The 21,699-nt window shown below is 37.9% G+C and overlaps 1 protein-coding gene across 1 annotated transcript in view; it reads right to left on the bottom strand.

The window, feature by feature from the left end:
* The window catches only part of Pth2r (parathyroid hormone 2 receptor), a 63,839-nt gene that overhangs the window by 24,643 nt on the left and 17,497 nt on the right, over positions 1–21,699 (bottom strand). The window contains exons 3-9 of the mRNA XM_051190373.1: positions 21,099–21,209; positions 20,867–20,982; positions 12,519–12,616; positions 10,715–10,904; positions 9,439–9,592; positions 6,524–6,584; positions 2,050–2,113 (exon numbers count right to left, since the gene is read on the bottom strand). Coding sequence (XP_051046330.1) covers positions 2,050–2,113; positions 6,524–6,584; positions 9,439–9,592; positions 10,715–10,904; positions 12,519–12,616; positions 20,867–20,982; positions 21,099–21,209 — 794 coding nt within the window. The remainder of the gene's footprint in view (positions 1–2,049; positions 2,114–6,523; positions 6,585–9,438; positions 9,593–10,714; positions 10,905–12,518; positions 12,617–20,866; positions 20,983–21,098; positions 21,210–21,699) is intronic.

Here is a 21,699-nt window from a genome sequence, read left to right as displayed (position 1 = left end):
GAACCAAGGTTCTAACATGCATTGAACTGGGTTTGCTGTATCTTCCAACTCTTGACTCTATTGTATTGATGTGTATGCTTTCAGGATTCCTCTCAGCCATTTCCATCAGCAATCTTACTACCTGAGGTGATAAATTCATTCTGGTTATCCAAGCAGGCCCTTCCTCAAGGAGCTGCCTGTTAAGACTTATCTCTTGACTCTCAGGATAATTCCTCATTTTATTATAAGCTCTACGTTTTGATTTTTCTTTGTAGCTCTGGCTTTTCTTTCCCTCAGGCTTCTACTTGCCTTTTTAAATTTTCTTCCTTATAACTCAACTTTCTCCAAGTTATTGGTAGAAATAAGGGATATATTGATTTCCAATGTAATTTCTGGCATCTGATGAGAACTTGCTGATACGTTCACAGACTAAATAAATGGTGAAGAACTGAGGAATTTCTTTTATAATTGAATTGTAATAATAAACCCCAAAGGCAATTTTCGCTGAACAGATAGTTGCTCTTGAATTTTATCTATGATTTATAAGACTGACTGAAAGAACTTTATCATATTGGAAGTAGCCAATGATTCTTGGGCTGGAAGATGTCTTGTTCAGTGACGCCCTTGCCCTACAAGCATGAGGACCTGAGTTCAATCCTGAACCTGTCCGTTTGATTTCCCTCTCTAAACATCAACATCCACAAGCCTCGCGTGAAGGTCCTGTTTGACCTGCACTATTGTTCTTTTGCCAGTTTTCCTACAAGCAACATAAACGCCTATTGATTGTCTAGATACAACATGGTCATGGGCTGGGAAAGTGGATGACACTTGTAAGGAAAGGAGAGAGGAGGCAAGAAGGAGGCAGTGGTGGGGGGGAGGAAGGGGCAAACAGAGGAGAAATGTGATCAAAGAAAAGCAAAAGCAGTAATTGGGCTTTTAAATTACTTTCTAAGGTGTTAACGTCTATCATTTGTGTTTTTCAGATGTGCACCATCTTACACAAAAGGACTTTGGGAGCACATTCCCCATGGAGGGTTACTCCCTTAACCTAGAGGCAGGAGGGAGGGCCTAGTCCCTACTCCAAATGACTTGACAGATTTTGTTGTCCCCTCCTGGAAGACACCATCCTCCCTGTGGAGTGGAGGGGAATGGGATGGGAGGGTGGTCAAGGGACATGGGAAGGAGGGAGAGAGGGAGGGAGAGAGAGAGGGGGAGGGAGGGAGGGGGAGGAAACTGGGATCAATATGTAAAATAAGAAAATAAATAAATTTTTAAAAAAGAAGTGCACCATCTTGTATTACATGCAATAACCAAGTGAATATAAACTAGAGTAATCTCTTCATCAAGCCACAGAGAAGCAGATACCATGGAATCATCCATGAAAGTGAAGAGTAAGCATTTTTCTGAGTCTTGTTGGCCCAGCTGTGTAACTTTGTTTTCCTCAGCAACCCAGATGAAATACACAGTAAAAATATTCAGGCACATGGGTCTTGAGCAGTATACACCAGCTCTAGCCTTTTCCTTTGTTACCTGGTAGACAGGGTCTTGTAGAGCATCTCTTTTTGGGGACCTGACCCATGTCCACAGAGCAAGAGGACAAACAGGAAAGTCAGGGGATGCTCTAGAGAGGACCTCACTATCACTGTTTCCCCAAAATTCTTTGCTCGGCCATTATCCTACCTTTCCCTTGTTGCTACCTCCATTCACTAATGGGTACTAAGAACATTAACTCCAGTTAATGCAGTTGGTAAAAGGGGGGCTGCTATGGGGCCTTAAAAGTCCCTGCACATGTAAATATTTGCAGAACTGCCCCCTCAGAACTGTCCCCAGATTCCACCTGGTTACCTTGATTTGAAGAATGGCAAGCACTGTCTGTACCAGTTCCAGTGTTGGCCACAAACAGGGCCTGACCCCCAGCACTGAGCTCTCCCAGCTGTTGAGAAACATGTGAAAGTTCCTAAAATCCTACTGTACAATAAAGCAGCAAGCAGACTTGCCCAGAGTTTTAGTGGTGATTTTATTGTTATTATTATTATTATTAATTGATGTCACATAAACTTTTAAACTTACCCCAATAGCAGCTAAGATTGGAGCCTGGTAAATCCACCGGTCTCCAGCGCTAAGTTCCCAACACCTGAGATGCAGAAGAAGGAAGGAATGGAGGGAGGAAGAAAGAAAGGAAGGAAGGAAGGAAAACGGAAAGAAAAAAAAGAAAAAAAGTTTAATGAATAAATTTGGCAAAATGAACAAATGAGAATCAACTCTAGTCCAAGCTGCTTCTTTTGGAGAAAAAAAAAAAAAAAGTACGTTTTTAAAATTCTTATCCTGAAGTATCCAGGATATTGAAAACATGTTGTAAGTCCTGATTTTCTTACCATGAGGAAGCCCATACATGAGTGCTATAATATTGGGGAGTTACTTCTATAGTGTTCAGGTCTACAGAGTTGTTTCTATAGCCACAAAAACAAACAAACAGGAAAAACCTAGTTTCTTCTTGTGGCATAACAGTACTTTGCTTATATTGACATCACAATAAGACATAATTATTTAAGTTTTGGCAAAAAAAATTTATCACTTTCAGAGATAGATTTATTTCATATTATCTATAGAACTACAACAGAAAATTGAACACAAATAGTTCTTATATAAATAAAAACTCAGCTTCGTTGATAAACTATAAATTGTTAGCATCCTGTTGAGTAGATTTTGCATTTATTTGTAAATCTTCAGTATTAAATTTCATGAATATAAGAGGTTCATTCATGTCTCATTTGAACCAATTTAACATCTTCCTAGTTACTCATTGAATAGGGAATTAATTTTGGCAGGTGTTCATTTAATATCTGTGTATGATCCATGATTTTATCCTTAAGTTTTATAGTTTATTTTAATAGCATTAGTAAAAATACCCCACAATTTAGCTATTTGCTATAATTAGTTCCTAATTCCTAACGAAATTTAAGTAACACATGGTCAGAGATCAGTGTTGGGAGACCGCGGGGGTGTTGTGAGGTATCTTAAGTGCCCAGACCATATAGAATGCAGAGGGCCATTAAATATTTGTATTATTGAAATGACATAAATTGAATCCAAAATAAGTTTAACTCCACTTCACCTAATCTGGTTTGTAAAAGACATACACTAAATTAAATATTACAGATTTTTTAATTACTTCTACTTACAAGCTTAATGTAACACTTGAAGCAATTATTTTAAACTTACAGACAGGTAAATAAATGTCTTCCATTTCTTCTACTCAGACAAAAGTCAGTATTGATTATACCCATAGAAAATGATACAAAGAATTTGAGGCAATAAAACGCTAATTTTTCAAATTCTAGATAATAATCTTATCAAGAGATTGTACTTTATCAATACCTTACTATGTGTTTTTAGCGTACATTTTTCATATACAAGTAATATAGTCTCACTTCAAAAGCCATAAAATAGAAAAGGACACTTTGATCTTCCCTGCATTTCTCATTATGTTATTAAATATGAGACAGTGCCTATGCAGTTCTAAATTAGACAAACTGCGTACCCTTGCTTTCCCTTATTGCTGTATTTTGGATCATAAATTACCCTCCAGAATCCCGTGCATTTAAGGCTTTATCTCCTACTGGAAGGTGGTAGGATCTCTACCAGGTGGCACCTAGTGGAAGGAAGTTGAACTGTTAGAGAATGCCTTGAGGGAGAAATTGGGAGCCTCCAGCCCCTTCCTTTTGATTTCCAGACACCATGAAGTAAACAGCCCCTTTTCATTGTGATGAACTATATACTCCCAACAACAATTGAGGGTCAAGACCTCCGAGCATTAAATATAAGCTTTCTCCTTTTTAAGGTGACTGTCTTGAGTATTGTGTCACAATAACAGAAAGCTGTGATGGCTAATACAGATTATCAGCATGATATGATCTAGAGTCACCCACAAGACAAATCTCTGGTCCTGTCTGTGCATTTCTCAATGGGTGGTTGATTTCTGAAACCCCACCCTAAATATGGGTGGCACCATTCAGTGAGAGTCCTGAACTGAATAAAAAGAAGACAGCAAGCAGAGTGTACGCCTTAATCCTTCTCTGCACCCTGACCACATAACAGTGACCAGCCACCTCATGGCCTACCTCCATGACTTCTCACCATGATACCCTCAAACCGGGAACCAAAATAAGTCTTGCTTAAGTTGCTTTTGTCTGCTATTTTTGTCACCGGAGCAATAAATGGAACCAAAACACTAACACAATTATCTCACACACAAAAAAATATAATTTGTATGCTGCTGTACAATTTTCCTTTTGAATACACATATAAAATTGCATCTATATTTCCATATTGGTACAAAAAATACATCAGTTGCACATGCATTTTTGCAAGCCTGTAACAGAGATCAACAAAACCCCTACATCAAACTAATTCTGATCCCTCCCAGCTGAAGTCTGCACAGCCAATGAACTTGGAATCTTAACAGGATGGAAATCTATGACACAGAACTGTTTCACTGGCGCATGGAACACTGAATTGAACATTTCACACATTGTGTGCAGGCATTTCTTTCACATTATTCAATAGACAAAGAAGATAAAAGAGTGTTACTAAGTTGCACACATCATGAATCACACTACCCTCAAAAACCTTCGTCTATAAAGTCTTGATGTACCAGCTACAAGGCTTTTGTATTTCATATATTTTCAATTCAGGTTTTTAGCATTTAATAATATCCTCACAATCTTTTTTGCTTAGCCTCCCTGACATTTTAGCATCATGTCTCCTAACAAGTGGGATTCCGTCATGCAAATTCCAACTCTATAAAGTCATTATATTTGAAAGTAGGTCAAGAATCAGCTGTCTCTAAATGCATCAAAAACTTGACTTTGATGGGTTAGGGTGCTAAAATTTCAAATTTCCTTTTTGACATAATAAAAGAGGCAAGTGAGATTTCAGACATCTTCAAGAAAATGCTGTAACTCCTTATTTTAAATAAATTTTTCAGTGGCCCACATCATACATAGCTGAGGAACTAGACTCAGTTCAAATTATTTTAAGTAGATTTCACCACTCTACGAAATAAAGTTGAATGTTGTAGTTTCAGGCTCAGGTGTTTAACTAGAAAGTAGGACTTTATACATCAATATTGGGAACATGTACCATCCTAACAGTGAGTAAGCCAGGCCCCCTACTTTCCCCTCCCTCTGCACAATATTCAGTAAAAATAGAGGAGGCAAGAGGGACTGGACCCTGAAGAGTATGCAAATCCTAAAATGTTTGAGTACAAATCTTTGTTGCCTTCTCTACTGCACAACCTACCTTTGCTTCTGAATGATGAAGCTAAAGTAGAACAAAGGAGTTACAGGCCCCTCACTCACTGGTATCCCTTATCTCCTCTAAATGAACCAAAAATAAAGTAGGTTTGTTTCTATTGCTGTGATAAAATGCCCTGACAAGAAGCAATTAGGGAGAAGGAGGATTATTTGGCTAACATTTCTAAGTTACTGTCCATTAATGAGGGCAAGCCAAGGCAGGAACTCAATCAACTAGTCACACCACACCCATAGTCAGATAGAAACAAAAGCATCCATGCTGCCTGCTTGTTTGCTAGATACTCGGCTACCTTTCTTCTAGCTTACGTAATTCAGGCCCTCTGTCTAAGGAATTGTGCTGCCCACAGGCATCAGGATCTTCCCATATCAATTAAGATAATCCTCTGCAGACATGCTCACGGACCAGCTGAATTCTAGACAATTCCTCAACAAGAACTCTCTTCTCCCATGGTTTTAAGTTGCAGCAAGCTAGTTGGTATTTAAAACCACCGCAGGTGTCTTATAAAGCATTGCCAGTTTTGTAAGTAAATAGAACCAAGAAACAAAAGTATTTATTTTACAATTTTATCAATTAGCTTAGCTTCCCCTGATCTAATAAAACTTGATAAAATGTTAAGACTGGGCCAGGCAGTGGGGGGTGCACTCCTTTAATTCCACCACTTGGGAGCCAGAGGCAGGTGGGTCTCCAAGTTTGAGACCAGCCTGATCTACAGAATGAGTCCCAGGGCAGCCAGGGCTTCACAGAGAAACTCTGTCTTGAAAAGCCAAAAAGGAAAAATAAAATAAGACTGGAAGTGACTTCTTTTGTATTTCCAATAGCTTAGGGCTGAGGGTCTAATTTAGTGATAGACTGCATGCCTAGAAAGTACAAGGATCTGGGCTCACACCTTGACATCACACACAAGCAGGCAAAAAAACAAAAACCAAAAACCAAAAAACAAAAACCAAAAACCTCCCTCAAAGACATGTTTTGATCATCATAGTTTTTTTTTTTTTTTTTGCGATTACTATAGATCACGGAGTTCAACATCTGAATCTCTATGTGAGCCTCTCTGTTCTCTGACCTATTTGCTAAACAGCTTCTGGACAGTGCAATGGAGTCTACTATGGCACCATTACACACAAGCCACTTTGTGTGACTTCAGAAAAGGACCACAATATCAGGAACAGCAGCCATGAGAAAACCTGAATCCACAGAAACCCCCACGTCCATTTTGATTTCCACTAACCTGGTGTCTGCCACAGTGGCCCGCACCACTGCCCAAGCTACAACAAACGCTGCTGGAAATCCTGTAACAAGAAAAGGGTTTGGAATCCATGTTTACTTTCAGATTGGATTGTTTTTTTCTCACCTATAATTAGCAGTTGAGAGAGAAAAATAGACATATTAAAAAAAATAGTGTTGCGATTAAGAAAAATGCACCTAATGCCAGCTCATCCATTTGAAAAGTGAGTGACAATGTAAAGGGAAAATTGTACCTGGAAATCTGAGAATGATGGTGTTTGGTCAAACCACATTTGGAGGGAACTGGAATCCCCGAGGCCATAACCATGCAGAGGGTGGTCCACTCTGACTTTTGCCACACAAACACATGCTTCCCAGGAGTGGGGCAATAAGGGTGAAAGCTGGAAGAAGCTGTGATGCTTTAAGAGCATCACACTGTTTGTATTCTAAGTGGAAGGCAAGGAGAAGCTACCAGCAGGTTTCAAAGTCAGGAAGGCTTTGGCTTTGTCCTTACTTTTGGCTCCTAACCTTGACCCCAAACAAGCTCCTGTCCATACCCTTGGGACTGAACTGACACTCAGAAAACAGGTATTATAAAGAGAGTGTGTTATGCCTGGCTCACTCCGATTCCTTTGTCAACATTGCTCTCTCTTGCATAACATTCACTCTACCTCAGCAGACAGTCAAATAGGTTTTGGCTCCTCTTCAAATTGTACCTTTCTTTTCCTTTCAATGTACTATCTAAAATTATTACTTTAAAAATCAATGTAAACAGTGTACTACTACAACATGGGGACTAGATTTCTGAGTCCTTGCCTAGCTGAAGAGAGCTTAAAGCCATAGTCGGCTCAAATGAGTGATAAAAAGAAAGCAACCAAGTTCACGTTCCCTTCTATAATAAAGCCAGTAAATCATGTCATTGAGAGAAAATAAACAATTGGATTCTCTACTTCCAAAAAGCATCCTGCAAAGCAGATGTCATGTTTTTAAGCATTTGAAGAATGGGATTTGTAAAAAAAAAAAAAAATAGAATCAGTCTCTCAGTTTATGAGATAGGAGAACAGCAATCTATTAATCAACCAGATCTAAAATTGTTCTTTTTAAAGAGTTTTGTTTTAGGAGCCGGGAGTTTGTCTTACAAGGCTTTTACTATTCTTCTCATTAAATATGCCCTAGATGGCATTTCTCAACTGTGGGTCATAGGGTGACATGTCAGATAACCTGCATATCAGATATCTACATTACAACTCATAACAGTAGCAAAATTGCAGTTATGAAGTTGTAACAAAATAATTTCATGGTTGGGGGTCACCACAACATGAGGAACTGCATTAAGGGGTCACAGCATTAGGACAGTTGAGAACCATTGCCCTAGAATCTCTTTTAAAGGCTGGAGTTGCAAAGAGAGAGTCAGAAGATAGACTAGCTACAGAATTTATTGTTATGTGGGATTGTGCTAATGGAATCAACCTGAAGATGCGTAAAAGATGTTCCTTATCCATGTCTGTGCGAGTCCTATGCACTTTATTGTGTGTTCTTAAACCCCTCTCATGAAGTAGAGATCCAAAAGGACTGTGCTTATTTACTGATGCATCATGCCAATGACAAAAATCATTGTGAGAAAATTAAGTTTGTAAAAGAAAGTTAGAAACCTAATTCGCATGGAAGTGTATGAGAAACAAGTCACTTTTATCCGTTTTTCTTTCCTCCATTGAAAGATTTGAAACCAGGTCTCCAAGTTTTCACTGAGACCAACTCCCAACTTTATTAGAGCAAAAACAGACTGTGCTGAGTGGCAAGAGCCCGAATAAAGAGATGGTGAGGAGGCCTGAACCCGTTCATTATCAAGCCATGAGAAATCAGAGGAGGAAAAAAAAGAAAACAAATTCATAATGTGCACAATCACTGTAGAATTTCATAAGAGGAGAGAAGCAAGCTGAGTTCACAGACAAAACTTTACTAATAAACATTGTTTCAAAATTATAACAGCATTATAGCCAGCTGACATTTTGTCTTCCTAAAGGCCTTTAGTGACTTATCCAAAAGTTCCCTTTCCTTAGTTCACATTTTCAGATGCTGTGACTCTTTTAAGGCAAAATGGGCAGAGGAAAAGGTTCCTGCATCATTGGGAGGAGAAGAAAGTCTTCCAATTTAGTTCTGAGACATTAGTTCATTCCCCTATGCTGAGTGCTCATAATTCAAATATTAAAGTAACAACTAGGTCTGTCTGCAACTGTTCACTCTCCAGATGCTTCTCTTCTAACCACTTCAGGCTTTCCTTTCCCTGAAATTTCAACAAGTACACTGTATCCTTTTCTCTGTTTCCTGTTGAGATCTTGCATGATCCAGTAATTGCCTGGTACTGGTAAGTAGTTTGTGGAATGTGAATATCCTGTTTTTAAATTTATTCTACTGAAAGTAATTAAAATGGTCGCCTTCCAAGAATGGTAAGGCTCCATAACTAGTTGTAACTTTATGTGTTAAATACAGTCAACATAGTACTATAGATGCTTTTGTGACAGACATTCTCATTATTTGATCTGGAAACACAAATCAGAGATCTGCTGTTGTAGCTTATAAATTCAACTTTCAAAACCGTTAGGAAGAAATCATGGACAGAGCAGACATGTCACATGGCATGGACCTGGAAGGTTTGAACAAATACAGCTAATAATGTGCTCTTTCCAGTTTCCTCCACAGAGTTCTAGTGAGAATTGGCCTAGGAACACTAACCGCAATTTGAGTTTGAGAAGGTTGTTAAATGCATTTCATTAACAGGACAATGAAACAAAAGAAAAGTAATAAGGTAAGATGGGCAGGATCATTGTAGGGAAATAACTGCAAGAATGATGGTGATGAACAAAACGCAATACACTCAATCCCATAACTAGTCAGAGGAAAGGCGATGTGAGTGCTTACCCCAGCCTATCAAGATGAAGCCCCACAGGTATTTGGTGTCCGAAAAGAAAGACACAAAGATTAAGTTATGCAGGTAGAGCCCTTCCACCAGGATCCAATAATAGTTTGTAGACAAGAAATAAATAAACATCACAACAGCGATCTTGCACCCGACCTGTTACAAATGAACCAGAATTGCATTGAATTAGGACATTTCATTACTCTGAATACCGCCCTGAGACCACTAAAATATAATTCTTTTATTTATCTTCTGGTGATCAAAAATGTCTTATATTTTTGGTTGTAAGCCTAGCCTTTAAAAAATGGCTGAGCCATCTTCATGAGAATGCTAAGAACATTGAAGAGACCAGAATCAAGTTGTCTTAACACAGGACTCTAAAAACTACAGACTTGATTCTGTTTGTAAGGTAAGGTATTTTTTCTTTTAATAGTTACCAAATTTCATAATTCTTTCTTTTTATAAAATATATGACACGATCATCAGGAAAAATAGAATAAAAAATGAGGAAAATGTTAGTATTAGTCATGTTTCTAAGATGAATTTGTTTCATTCCGGGATTTTCATGTTAGTAGTACAGCAAAATAAATTGCATTAACTTTAATGACTAAAAGGAGTAAACATTTCCCATGATAGGAATGACATAAGGGCTCATGGGTCTGCTGAACTGAGCTGGACTCAGTTCATCTTCCCCTCGCAGAGTCTGCTTGGTCCTGCTCATTGTCACTTTACTCCACAAGACAAGGGAAAGCAAACCACAGGTGGGAACAGGATCACACTACAGGACAACAAAGTCAAAGGGAAACAGAGATACAGATGGCCATTCACTGGGACTGTGAAGAAAAGTCAGTCTGCTATGATTATGTGCCAGGTGCCAACCTAAGTTGATCATCTCCCATGACCAAATTTACTGAACTACTGTGTGACTCTGAACTCTAAGACTGGGGCATTTAGAGAAAAGTATCATGCCTTGGAATTTTGTGCTGAGACAAAAAAGGGTACAATAGGAGGTTGACTATGGTAGCCTTTTACATCCTAAGCATCTGCTTTTGCTGATGAGATTTTATTTTTGAAAGTACCCATGACAGCCACTGCGATACATACATCAAATTCCATTGCAATCATGCACTTCCCAGATACTCTTGAAAAATGAATTCAAATGAGTGATTAGAAATGAGAGGACAGATAGATGATAGATAGTTAATAAATGTTTAGTGAAATATAAAATGGATCTTATTTATACAAATTCTGTAGTGAGAGGAAATAAAAAACACGTACATACTGAGATTTGTCCACAGACGGTCCTCCAATGAAATTCTGAAGGTCACCCTGCATCACCAGAGACTGCAGAGCCTCTATTCCTAGGTGAGCCTGGGCCACTCTGTCCTTGACAAAGATGCTCACAGCTCTCAGCATGAAGGACACAAACAAATGCAGGTGGATATAGTTCCTAGTGCAGTGCAATCGTCTATGCAGAGAAAACTTTCATTATTTAGATTGGATAAAATTATAACAGAGGAAGGAAATACGTCTGACAAGCACAAACACATCCCTCTTACGGAAAACATGGTAAACTCCAAAGTGAACAGTCATTATCATGTTTCTTACAGAAACTACTTTAGTCTAAAATTAAAATATAACTTTATGAGTATTGATTTCAAATATATTCTGACCTACAATCATTGGAGTCCAGTTTTTGCTTTGTTAACTACAGTGTGACCTCTCTCTCTTTTTTTCTCTCTCTCTTCCTCTCTCTCTCCTCTCTTGGATTCCATTAGTAAAAGTCTGTTACATATTCACTAAATGAACTGGGAGGTCAGAAAAGAAATTCTGAGTTCTCAGATAACAAGATAACAAACGTGGGTTTGATTACTCCAACCCTGTTTGTTCTTTGTTGACATCCTACATTTATGTATCACTTGATGTCTCAGTCAGAGACCTTCCTTCTCCCTTTTCTACCCTCCAAAACCACTGCACACTGGCTGGCACTGTGCAAATCACCGTGTACTCCCTCAGGGCACCTTTAGCCCCATCTCCCAGTCCTTTTATCGACTCCTGGACTCGCAACTGTGTGTATGGTACTACAACCATCCAATGCATGCTGTTCTCTGCTGTAGTTCAGTTTTGTTGGTTACAATTTTGAATCAATTCAAATGTTATAGAATTGTGTTGATCACAAATGTAATACTGTTTTATGTGCTGATATTAAAGAATTTAGAACATACTTTTGTTCAATAGTACCAAAATAATTTGGGGAAAATGAGTTATTCCACCATGAATGAAAATTTTTGTCAAATTATGCACAGTACCAACCACTTTGCAAACAGTCATACTGAGCTAGAGATTTATTAGCCTGAAGGCTTCACATACCTGATGCTTTCGGTTTTTAGAAAACATGAGAATGAATTGTCAAAAACAATTAACAATATGTTTCGTTAGGAATCTTGTATTAGCTAAAAAAAGAGAGATTGGAATGGGGAAGTAACTCAGTTGGTAGAGTACTTGCCCTAGGATCATATAAAGCAGGTAGGGTACTTAGACTGCTATCCCAGCACTGTGCAAGCAGAGGCAGGGAGATCAGGATCAGATAGATCATCGTTAGTGCCCAAAGGAAGTAGCACTAGAGGTGTTGTCTTGTCAGAGGAAGTGTGTCACTGGGGGGCAGGCTTTGAGGTCTCTTTTGCTCAAGCTTCTCTCAGTGACAGTCAGGTGACTTCCTGTTGCCTGCAAGATGTAACACTCTCAGCTCCAGCACCACGTCTGCTGCATGCTGCCATGCTCCCTGCCATGATGATAACAGACTGAAGCTCTGAAACCATAAGTGAGCCACCCCAATTAAATGTTTTCTTTATAAGAACTGCCATGGTCACGGTGTCTCTTCACAGCCATAAAAACCCTAATTAAAACTACAAACCACACAGTGAATCTGAGGCCAGCCTGGGCTACATGAGACCCTTATCTCAAAAAATAAATTTTATTAGGAAAAGATTAGAGAACACAGATTGTATGCATTGGATGTCTTCTACAGATAGGCATTAGAACATTCTTCTAGAAAAAGAAAAACTAATTGGGAACCTCTCACCTGAAGTAGCCAATGATGAGAATGGCCACAGCCAAGGAGCCAAAAGAGATGGAGTAGCCAACAGTGTACAGGACATAGAGGCTTTCAAAGAAATCTTGCTGTAGGGGAAAAGACAGTCAACATATGTAAAAGATAATGGTTCAATTATATCACTTTAGAATATTGTGTCTGGGTCTCTCTAGCTGTTACAGGCTGTAATTTACATGCAATGAAATCGGCAAGTCTAAGACACATTTCTTGACAGAATTTGTGCCCCTTGCTAGTAAAAAAAAACCACCCACTGTGCACCCACACACAACCACTATTCTACAAGTTAGCTTTCTCTATTCACTCACTTCATATTCTTTCAGACTATTCTTAGACTTAAAAATTAAAAAATGTATGCTCTTTTGAGAATAGTCTTTGATAATCTTCAGTACTATTACATGTATTTATACGTCATTTCCTGTTAATTTTTTTTTTATTTAAAGCAATAGACTCACAGAATATGAAAAAATATAATAAGCGGTCTTTTATGTACCCTCCATCCATTGTCTTTTAATGGTTTTATCTAACATAATTATACTAAGATATACAAACCAAGAATTCAACACTGTTGCAATGTACTGATAGCTATTTCTGTGTAATTGCATCACACATGAAAATGTTTATGACTACCATTGAATTCAAGACACAGAAGTCATCCACCAGTGCAAAGATCTACTATACTGCTCATATGTGGCCATGTTTACCTGCTTCTTCCCCAGAATCCAACACCTGGCAACTTTGAATCTGTTTTCCATCACATGATTTTCTTTTCATGGTGGTATGTAAACCAACTGAGACATTAAAAGATTTACTGAAGGGTCCTTGAGATTCAAGTTGGTACATTCATTTCTAATTAGTTTTTTCTCTTAATGCTGTATGGTATCCATGGTTTGTGCATGTCATTATTATATTTGAGTGAGTTCTTTATCAATAGTATATAGTTGGATCATATTTTAACAGATTCAATGAGTTGATTTGTGCATTTAGAGTAATTTTATACAGAATTTTTTATTGTTATTTTTTTCTCTTTAAAAAACTTTCTAATTTGTGAGTTGTTTGAACACTTTTAGAATTCTACTTTATTATTTTGTATATTACTTTTACCTACTGAATGTTGAAGCTGTACTCCTGTATGGAATAATTTCAAATTTTCAATTATTTCATTTTCTAATTAGGACATCAATATTATAACTTTCTTTCTATGTTCACACTTGTCATTTCACATAATTTATGGTACTTTTAATTTTTACTTATTTAGTTTGTACTTTTCCCTGAGTCATTCAATTTTCAACTGTTTATTAATTGTTTATGTACTTATTATTTTATTTTAATTAATCATTTTATAGTCAGAGACCATATTTAGAATCTCAGTCAAGGCACTTATGGAGAGTTATTTTTAGACTAGTGTAATTTCTATCTATGATGAAACTTTAGTATGTACTCTAAAAAATGTAGCTTTTGAATTATTGAATATTCTATAAATGTCAATTTGATCCAATGTTTTAAAGATAGCCTGTAGAAAATGTATTATCTGTTGTTTGAGAATGATAATTTTAAAATCCAGCTTGCTGGTATGTAGGTATTTCTCATATTAGCTCTGACAGCTTTTGTTTCGTGGCAACTTTTAAGATGTTCTGTAGCTTGACAATCAAATAATGCTACAAGGAACTTGGGTAAACAAATGTCTCTCCAATGTTCTTTTTGTCTTTTTGGTAATAATTGTTCTAATAAATATAGGGTATATATTGTTGTAGCTTTAATTTACATTTTCTAGTGATTGATCATTTACATTTTTCTGATTAGTACTATGTTGGCCATGCTTTCTTATGTCTGTTGGCTGTTTGCTTGTTATTATTTTTTTTTTTTTTGAGAAATGTCTATTTCCATCCTTAGCCTGTGAAATAATTGCTCTAATTCTTAAATTGCTCTAATTCTTAAATTGAGTTGGCCTTATTCCTTGTGTCCTTTGATATATCCTTTGGGGGAAGGGGTCCTTATTACATAGGCTAGACTGGTTTTGAACTCACAATCCTCCTAGCCTTACCTGCCACACTGTGGAATTAGAGGTCTGCTATACTATGTCTGCATGGATACAGTCTCTCATGGTTCTTGTGTATGTTCTCCTTCTCTGTAGGTTGTCTCTTTGTTCTGGTGATTATTTCACTGATTATCTCTTTTGTCTGTATTGTTATTGTCTACCATTTTGGAGGTCACATCCAAGAACCAGATGAATCTGATGAAGGTTTTCCTCTCTGTATTCTCTTCTAGTTTTACAATTTCAGAAGTTACACAGATGTCATTAGCCCTTTTGACTTTATTTTTACACATTAGATAACAGTCCTTGTATTCTTCAGCATGGTGATACAAAGCAATCCCAACATCATTTATTGAAAAGGCTGGCTTTTCATTATAGGTTTGAAGAGTAAACTGACTATAAAGTAATGTCCAGAGACCTACAAGGATGACCCCAACTAACAATCTGAGCAACAGTAGAGAGGCTGCCTTAAATGCCCTTCCCTGATAATGGGATTGATAACTAACCTATGTGCCATCATAGAGCCCTCATCTAGTAGCAGAAGCAGACACCCACAGCTAAACACTGAGCCAAACTCCTGGAATCCAGTTGCAGAGAGAGATAAGAAAAGGGGTCAAGACCAGGCTACAGAAACCCACAGAGATAGCTAACCTGAACAAGGGGGAGATCATGAACCCCCAGACTGATATTTGGGAAACCAGCATTGGACACACTCAGACCCATGAACGTGGGTCTCAGTTAGGCCTGGGCAGTCTAAGGGACCTCTGACAATGGAACCAGGATATATCCCTGGTGCACAAAAGGACTTTGGGAGCACATTCCCCATGGAGTGATACTCCCTTTACCTAGAGTCGGGAGGGAGGGCCTAGTCCCTACTCCAAATGACTTGACAGATTTAGAAGACCCCTTCTGAAAGTCATCACATTCCCTGTGGAGTGGGGGGGGATGGGAGGAGGGTCAGAGGGCATGGGAGAGAGGGAGAAGGAACTAAGATTGATATGTAAAATAAAAAAAATAATAAGTATGTATTTTTAAAAAGGAAAGAAAAGGCTGGCTTTTCCCCATTGTGTGTTCTTTTGGTACCTTTCTCAAAACTTAGTCAGCCATGAATATGTAGATTCACTTCTAACTGGCTATTCTATCCCATAGGTCTGTCTTTATGCCAGTATCATGCAGCCCTGGTTATTAAGTTTTGCAATGCATTTTGAAGTTGAATATTTGAGATTTGTCATCACTCAAAATAATTTGTGTGTATTTGTGTTCTTTTGTGAGTCTATACTAAATTTTAGAATAGTTCCATCTATTTCTGTAAAAAATATAAGTCACTAAAATTCTTACAGGGACTAGATTGAAGCTATAAATCAATTTTGTTATTATGGGCATTTTAATATTAACTCGCCTAATCCATGAATATTGGCTACCTTTATTCTAATTTGTAGCTTCAATTTCTTCCATCAGTATTTCATAGTTTCAGTGTACAGATCTTAAAGTCCCTTGAGTAATTTATTTCTAATTGTTTCATGTCACTTGGCAAATGGAAATGACATTATTTTCTTGGTGGTTTGGGGGGGTTTATTAATGTAGGTAAACCTTACTCATTTTGTGCCTGAAACATCACTGAATTCGTTCATTAGCTCTAGTAGTCTTTCAATGTGCTGGAGTTTTCTATACGATTATATCTTCAGCAAGTACAAGCAATCTTACTTCTTTCCCAATGCATATGCCTTTGATTATTTCTTTCTCTTTTGCTCTGCTAGAATACCTAGAGTTAAAATAAATGGAAGACCACCCTTGAATCCTTGCTGCATCTCCGGAGATTTTTCTCCACCTGCCAATTGCAACACTCTTCATATGAAAACCCTTCTCAGCTGCTTTGTCAGGCTGCAGCCTTGTGCTCAAGTCTTGTGTGGCTGGACAGTGTTTCTTCTGTGATCTGCCTGACCCACAGTCATCATATACTCAATGAGAGGTTCATTTGTGTCAAGAGATTTCTCTCATTTTCCTGTCCCCAAGACTTCAGATAACTTATGATTTTTTTAATTTAAATCAGAAACAATCTTATTTTACATACCAGTCCCAGTTTCCTCTCCCTCCTGTTCTCCCAATTCCCCTACCCCCATCCACTCCTCAGAGAGGATGAGGACTCCCACGGGGAATCATCAAAGTATGCCACATCATTTGGGACAAGACCAAGGCTCCCCCCCCACCATGTATCTAGGCTAAGAGAGTATAACTCCATAGGGAATGAACTCCAAGAAGCCAGTTCATGAACTAGGGATAAATACTGGTTCCACTGCCAGAGGCCCCATAAACTGCCCAGGGCCCCCAGCTGACACCCTCGTTCAGGGGACCTGGATTAGTCTCATGCAGGTTCTCCTGCTCCAAACTTGTTTATCTGTATCTTATTTCACACCATACCCTCCACTGTCCCACCCTTAGCATACTTCAATGCTACACATGGTAAAGGCCCCAAGGAATGTCACTGTCACTAGGGTTTAATCCTATTTGATTAAGTCCTTACGCTAGCTCTTGTCTGTTAAAAGTTTGTTGGAAAGACTTTGTTTTGTTTTGTTTTCCAAGACAGGGTTTGTCTGTGTAGCCCTGACTGTCCTGCAACTAGCTCTGTAGACCAGACTGATCTTGAACTCAGAGATATCTGCCTGTCTCTGCCTCCCGAGTGATGGGAGTAAAGGTGAGCACCACCACTGCCAGCCTGGTTTGAAAGCTTTTATCCTTCTTACTTTATTTTATCCCCTTCTCTGGAATGCTTGCTCCCTTCTGCTACAGATTCACAGGGGTCCCGGGGCCACTTCTCTGTCTTAAAGAAAAAGCTTACCCATTGCTAAAACTGATGAACTTCTACAAACTATTGATTTGGAATACAATTTGAATTATTCATAATATACACTGTAACAACTGATTGTTCGATAAAGGTTTTTGGGGTTTTTTGTTTGTTTGTTTGTTTGTTTGTTTTGTTTCTTTTTTTTCATTCAACTTCCCTACTCCAAATCTTTATAATCAATCTTGGAAGTAAACTTAAGACCTATAGGAGTATGGCCTTTTGAGATTTTTGTTCTCTCTACTTTTTAAAATTTAATTAAAATATAGTTATATCACTTACCCTCTTGCTTTCCTGACCCATATCCCTCCCACTTCCCCCTCAAATTCATGGCCTACTCTCCTTTAACCATTGTTATTACATATGCACATACATGAATAGACATATAAATACAACCTGCTGAGTCCCTTCAGGGTTGTTGCCTTCATGTACATGGTTCTAGGGCTGACCATTTGGGATTGAATTACTAATCAGAGGGAGCTCCATGAGGGAGGCTAATTTTCCCTCTCTAGGCAGTCATTAATTGCTGGAGCTCTTCTTCTAAGAGTGGGTCCCCAGAGGTTCCCCCTATCTACATTAACATGTCAACTGGTATTAGAATTGTTCAGGTTAACAGCCATGCTATCACCAAGTAATACAGCTACAACATGACTCCTACATCTAAAGTTTAAGAAACATGGAGGAAGAGGAGGCAGAAAGATTTTAAGAGCCAGGAGACCAGGAAATATACTGTGAGACTGTACCTTCTAGTTATAACAGAAAAACTACACTCAAGAAAGCCCTTTGAGATGTTTAATATAAATTGCTAATTGTATTCTAAGTTGCATACATCTATTAGACAAGAGAAAGCTTACATGATGCTTTGTATAAAATGCTACTGTTTAACATATCAGGCTCTAATGGGGTTAGCTTAAGCACCTGCATATAGATGTCAGAGGTCAGTTCTGGGGGTCTTCTTGTATCATCCATGTTTTCAAGCAATTAACTTTAATTATTCTTTTGTTAATTAAATTTGTTCTTTGCCAGTTTCATACATGTAAATTCTTTCAGACAATCTCTCCCTGAACCTGGAGCTCACCATTTTGGCTACAATGGTTTGACCAGTAAGCACCAAGAATCTGCTTGTCTTTAACAGAGAGCACTTGGGTTATAAAAACATCCTGCTGTCCCCAGCTTTACTGAGGGTGCTAGAGATCCAAAGTATATCTTCATAAACTAAGCAGTTTATCTACTGAGCCTTCTCCCTAGCCCAATTCTCTACATTTTTTAATATTAAAGAAATAAAACTGCTTAATAATCACAAGATTCTTTACCTCTTAGTAAGGTTTCAAATAATTTTCATATGAAATAGTAGATAGATAGATTACTATCATATAATGGTATATATAATAATAGATATAGTTTTATATATAATAGTATATGATGGTGTGTGTGGTGAGAGAGAGAGAGAGGCAGAGAGAGCTAGAGTTTGGATGCCCAGAAGCCCACATAAAAGCCAGTAGACAAAGAGGCAGCCCATAATTCCAGCCTCAGAAGTCAAGGGATTCCCAGAGCAAATTGACTGCTGTGACTCATCAAATGGTGAGCTCTAGGTTTGACTGAGAGACCTAGCCTCAATGAACAAAGAGGATGAGTGACTGGGAATGTACCTCAACACCGACCAACCTCAGGACTCCATATACATTCTCACAAAAGTGGACACATGCATGCACATACATATTAAAATGGGGGAAAAGAAATAGTATTTATCCTGGGTTTATTAGCCATCCTTCACTATTATTCTTCTTAGATTGCACTATAATCACAAGATTAGAGTTCTGTATAAATAAAGCCTTGGTGATGAATAGCCATGTAAAAACTGTGAAAGACCAGTATTTGTCATTCTTTTCCACACAAGAAAGGATCACCACCGAGCACACCACTTGTCGGTGAATGTTAACTTTTTTATTTTTCATACTCACATTTTATTGGCATTTTAAAAGCACCTTTAGTTATCGGTGATTTTTTTTTCTTTTCTGTCAAAGACTGAAATGATTTTGTAGCATCTCATGGTAATTACCTCAGTGCTAGAATGAGTTGCCTTGTAAAGTATATAGCAATGTCACATTGTCTGTTTAAGAACTTGGAAGTAAAAAGCTAAAGGCTGAAAATTACTGAAGAACTCACTGAGGTGGTGAAACTTGGTCATTAAAAAAAACAAAAGAAGGAAAAGAAAGGAAGTTTTATTTGCACAGAATGGACAAAGAAACCTTCATCTCAAATACTTCCTGGATCAGGATTTTTATGGCTATGAAGAGACACAATGACCATGGCACCTCTTAAAAAGGAAAACATTTCATTGGGACTGGCTTATAGTTTAGAGGTTTAGCCCATTATCATCATGTCAGGAAGCAAGGCAGAATGCAGGCAGATATGGATCAGAAGCAGAGAGTCTTTACATCTTGATCCAAAGACAACAGGAATTTAACTGTCTCACTCGGTATTGTTTGAGCATATATGAGACCTCAAAACCAGCCTTCACAGTAACACATTTCCTCCAACAAAGCCACACCTCCTAATAGTGCCACTCCCATTGGGGACAACTGTCTTTCAAACTACCACACTCCCCACTACAGTTCTCCCTTCAAACAGAGCTACTATGTGATGTCCTGTAAATGGTCCTCATAAAAGTTCTTGTATATCAACTCACTACACTCATTCCCAGCTTCATGGTCATATGTCACCACACACTTCTGCTCAACATGTCTATGTGATTGGAAATTTATGACTTCTGAACCACTGCATATAAATTTTTTAACATTTACGTATGGTTGCAGCACCAAACCACTCTAATAGGAAACTGGGATCCCAGAGTTTAGCACTCAACCCTGCCATCAACACACTGTCACCTGGACCCACAGTGTTTCTCTGGCTCATAGTTGACTCATATCTATGAAATGAAGGTACTGTACTGGAAGACCTATATGCTTTAACTTGCTCAGTATAATGCTACAACTCTGATTCATCGCTTAAAATGAAATCATCAAATGCAATCTTCTGAAATGGAACACACTAAATGTGTCATTCACTAAAATGAAAATATCCTTCAGAAACATAGTGGGATAATATTTGACACTCATAAGTAATTAAGAGTGAATCATGTTGCAGTTGCTCACTACCTATTTGTATACATATACTATAACATAATATAGAAAAATATAACAATGTAATATAATAAATTGTATGTGTGTGTGTCTATGTGTGTATATTCCAGATACCTCTAAAATAAAGAAAACAGGAGAAAGGTTCAGCTGCATCTGAAAGGATTCTACCAATATTTTTTATCTTTCATGATCATTGTGTCGTTGAATAAAAAGGATATTGTATGTAATGGTTGACAAGCAAAACTTGTGTAAAAACATTGTTCTGCTTTTCCTTGGGAATTCACAAACATGGAAATGTCATTACCTTTCCTAAGCTGATATCTGGCTGCAGAAAACAGTCTGAATAATTAGCCCATGTTTTATTTGAGCTATGAATAAAATCCCACGTTCCATTGGGGGTACAGTGCCGGAAAGCAACTCCTGGAAAGACATGAAAGATGCTGAGATTACACAGTTCCCCCGAAAGTCTGTTATTAAACATCAAAGAAAAGAGTAAATGTCTGGCTGCAATCAATCATCTTGGAAAAGTTCAATACCTTTATGATTGAAGTCATAAATATAAGGAGGGCATGGCACAGCTGACATTTTCCCCACTGTCCCTCTAGGCCAACAGATGAGTCCATCCCATTCTGGGAGGCAACTTCCTTCTGATGAGAGACAGAAAATAAAAGGAAGAACAAATGCTTTCAACACAGAAAACTCCCGCTCAGTCCCTGGAGTAAAATGTAAAACAAACCTGTAAATTTGGAAACTAAACCAGAAGAAATGAGATGCAAATACCTCCAAATGTCTCATAGTGGCCACATTAGCAGAAGTCTTTGATCAGCTAAATTAAAGTATCCAAATCATTCTAGCATATTCACTGTAAAAGCAATGACAATTAATGTTTAAGAGACATTAGGAATATGTGAAATATTTCTTCCAACTGTCCTGGTAGTCACTACGAATTTTACCTTAGATTTTTTAAAAAACTATTGTTGAAGAGCATGGTATGAAGAAGTAATTCAAAATTTAAGTTCTTTTTACCAGTAAGTAGGATTCCTGTGCTCACCTCAGACACAGCTGTCATGGTTCTACACTTCTCTATTTTTTACTTTTCAATCATTTATTTATTTCTCTTTTATGTGTATTGTTTTT

Source organism: Phodopus roborovskii, unplaced genomic scaffold (genome assembly GCF_943737965.1).
Source record: "Phodopus roborovskii unplaced genomic scaffold, PHOROB, whole genome shotgun sequence".
NCBI lineage: Eukaryota > Metazoa > Chordata > Mammalia > Rodentia > Cricetidae > Phodopus > Phodopus roborovskii.
Note: the sequence above shows the minus strand (reverse complement) of the source record. Positions and strands in the feature narration are given on the sequence as shown.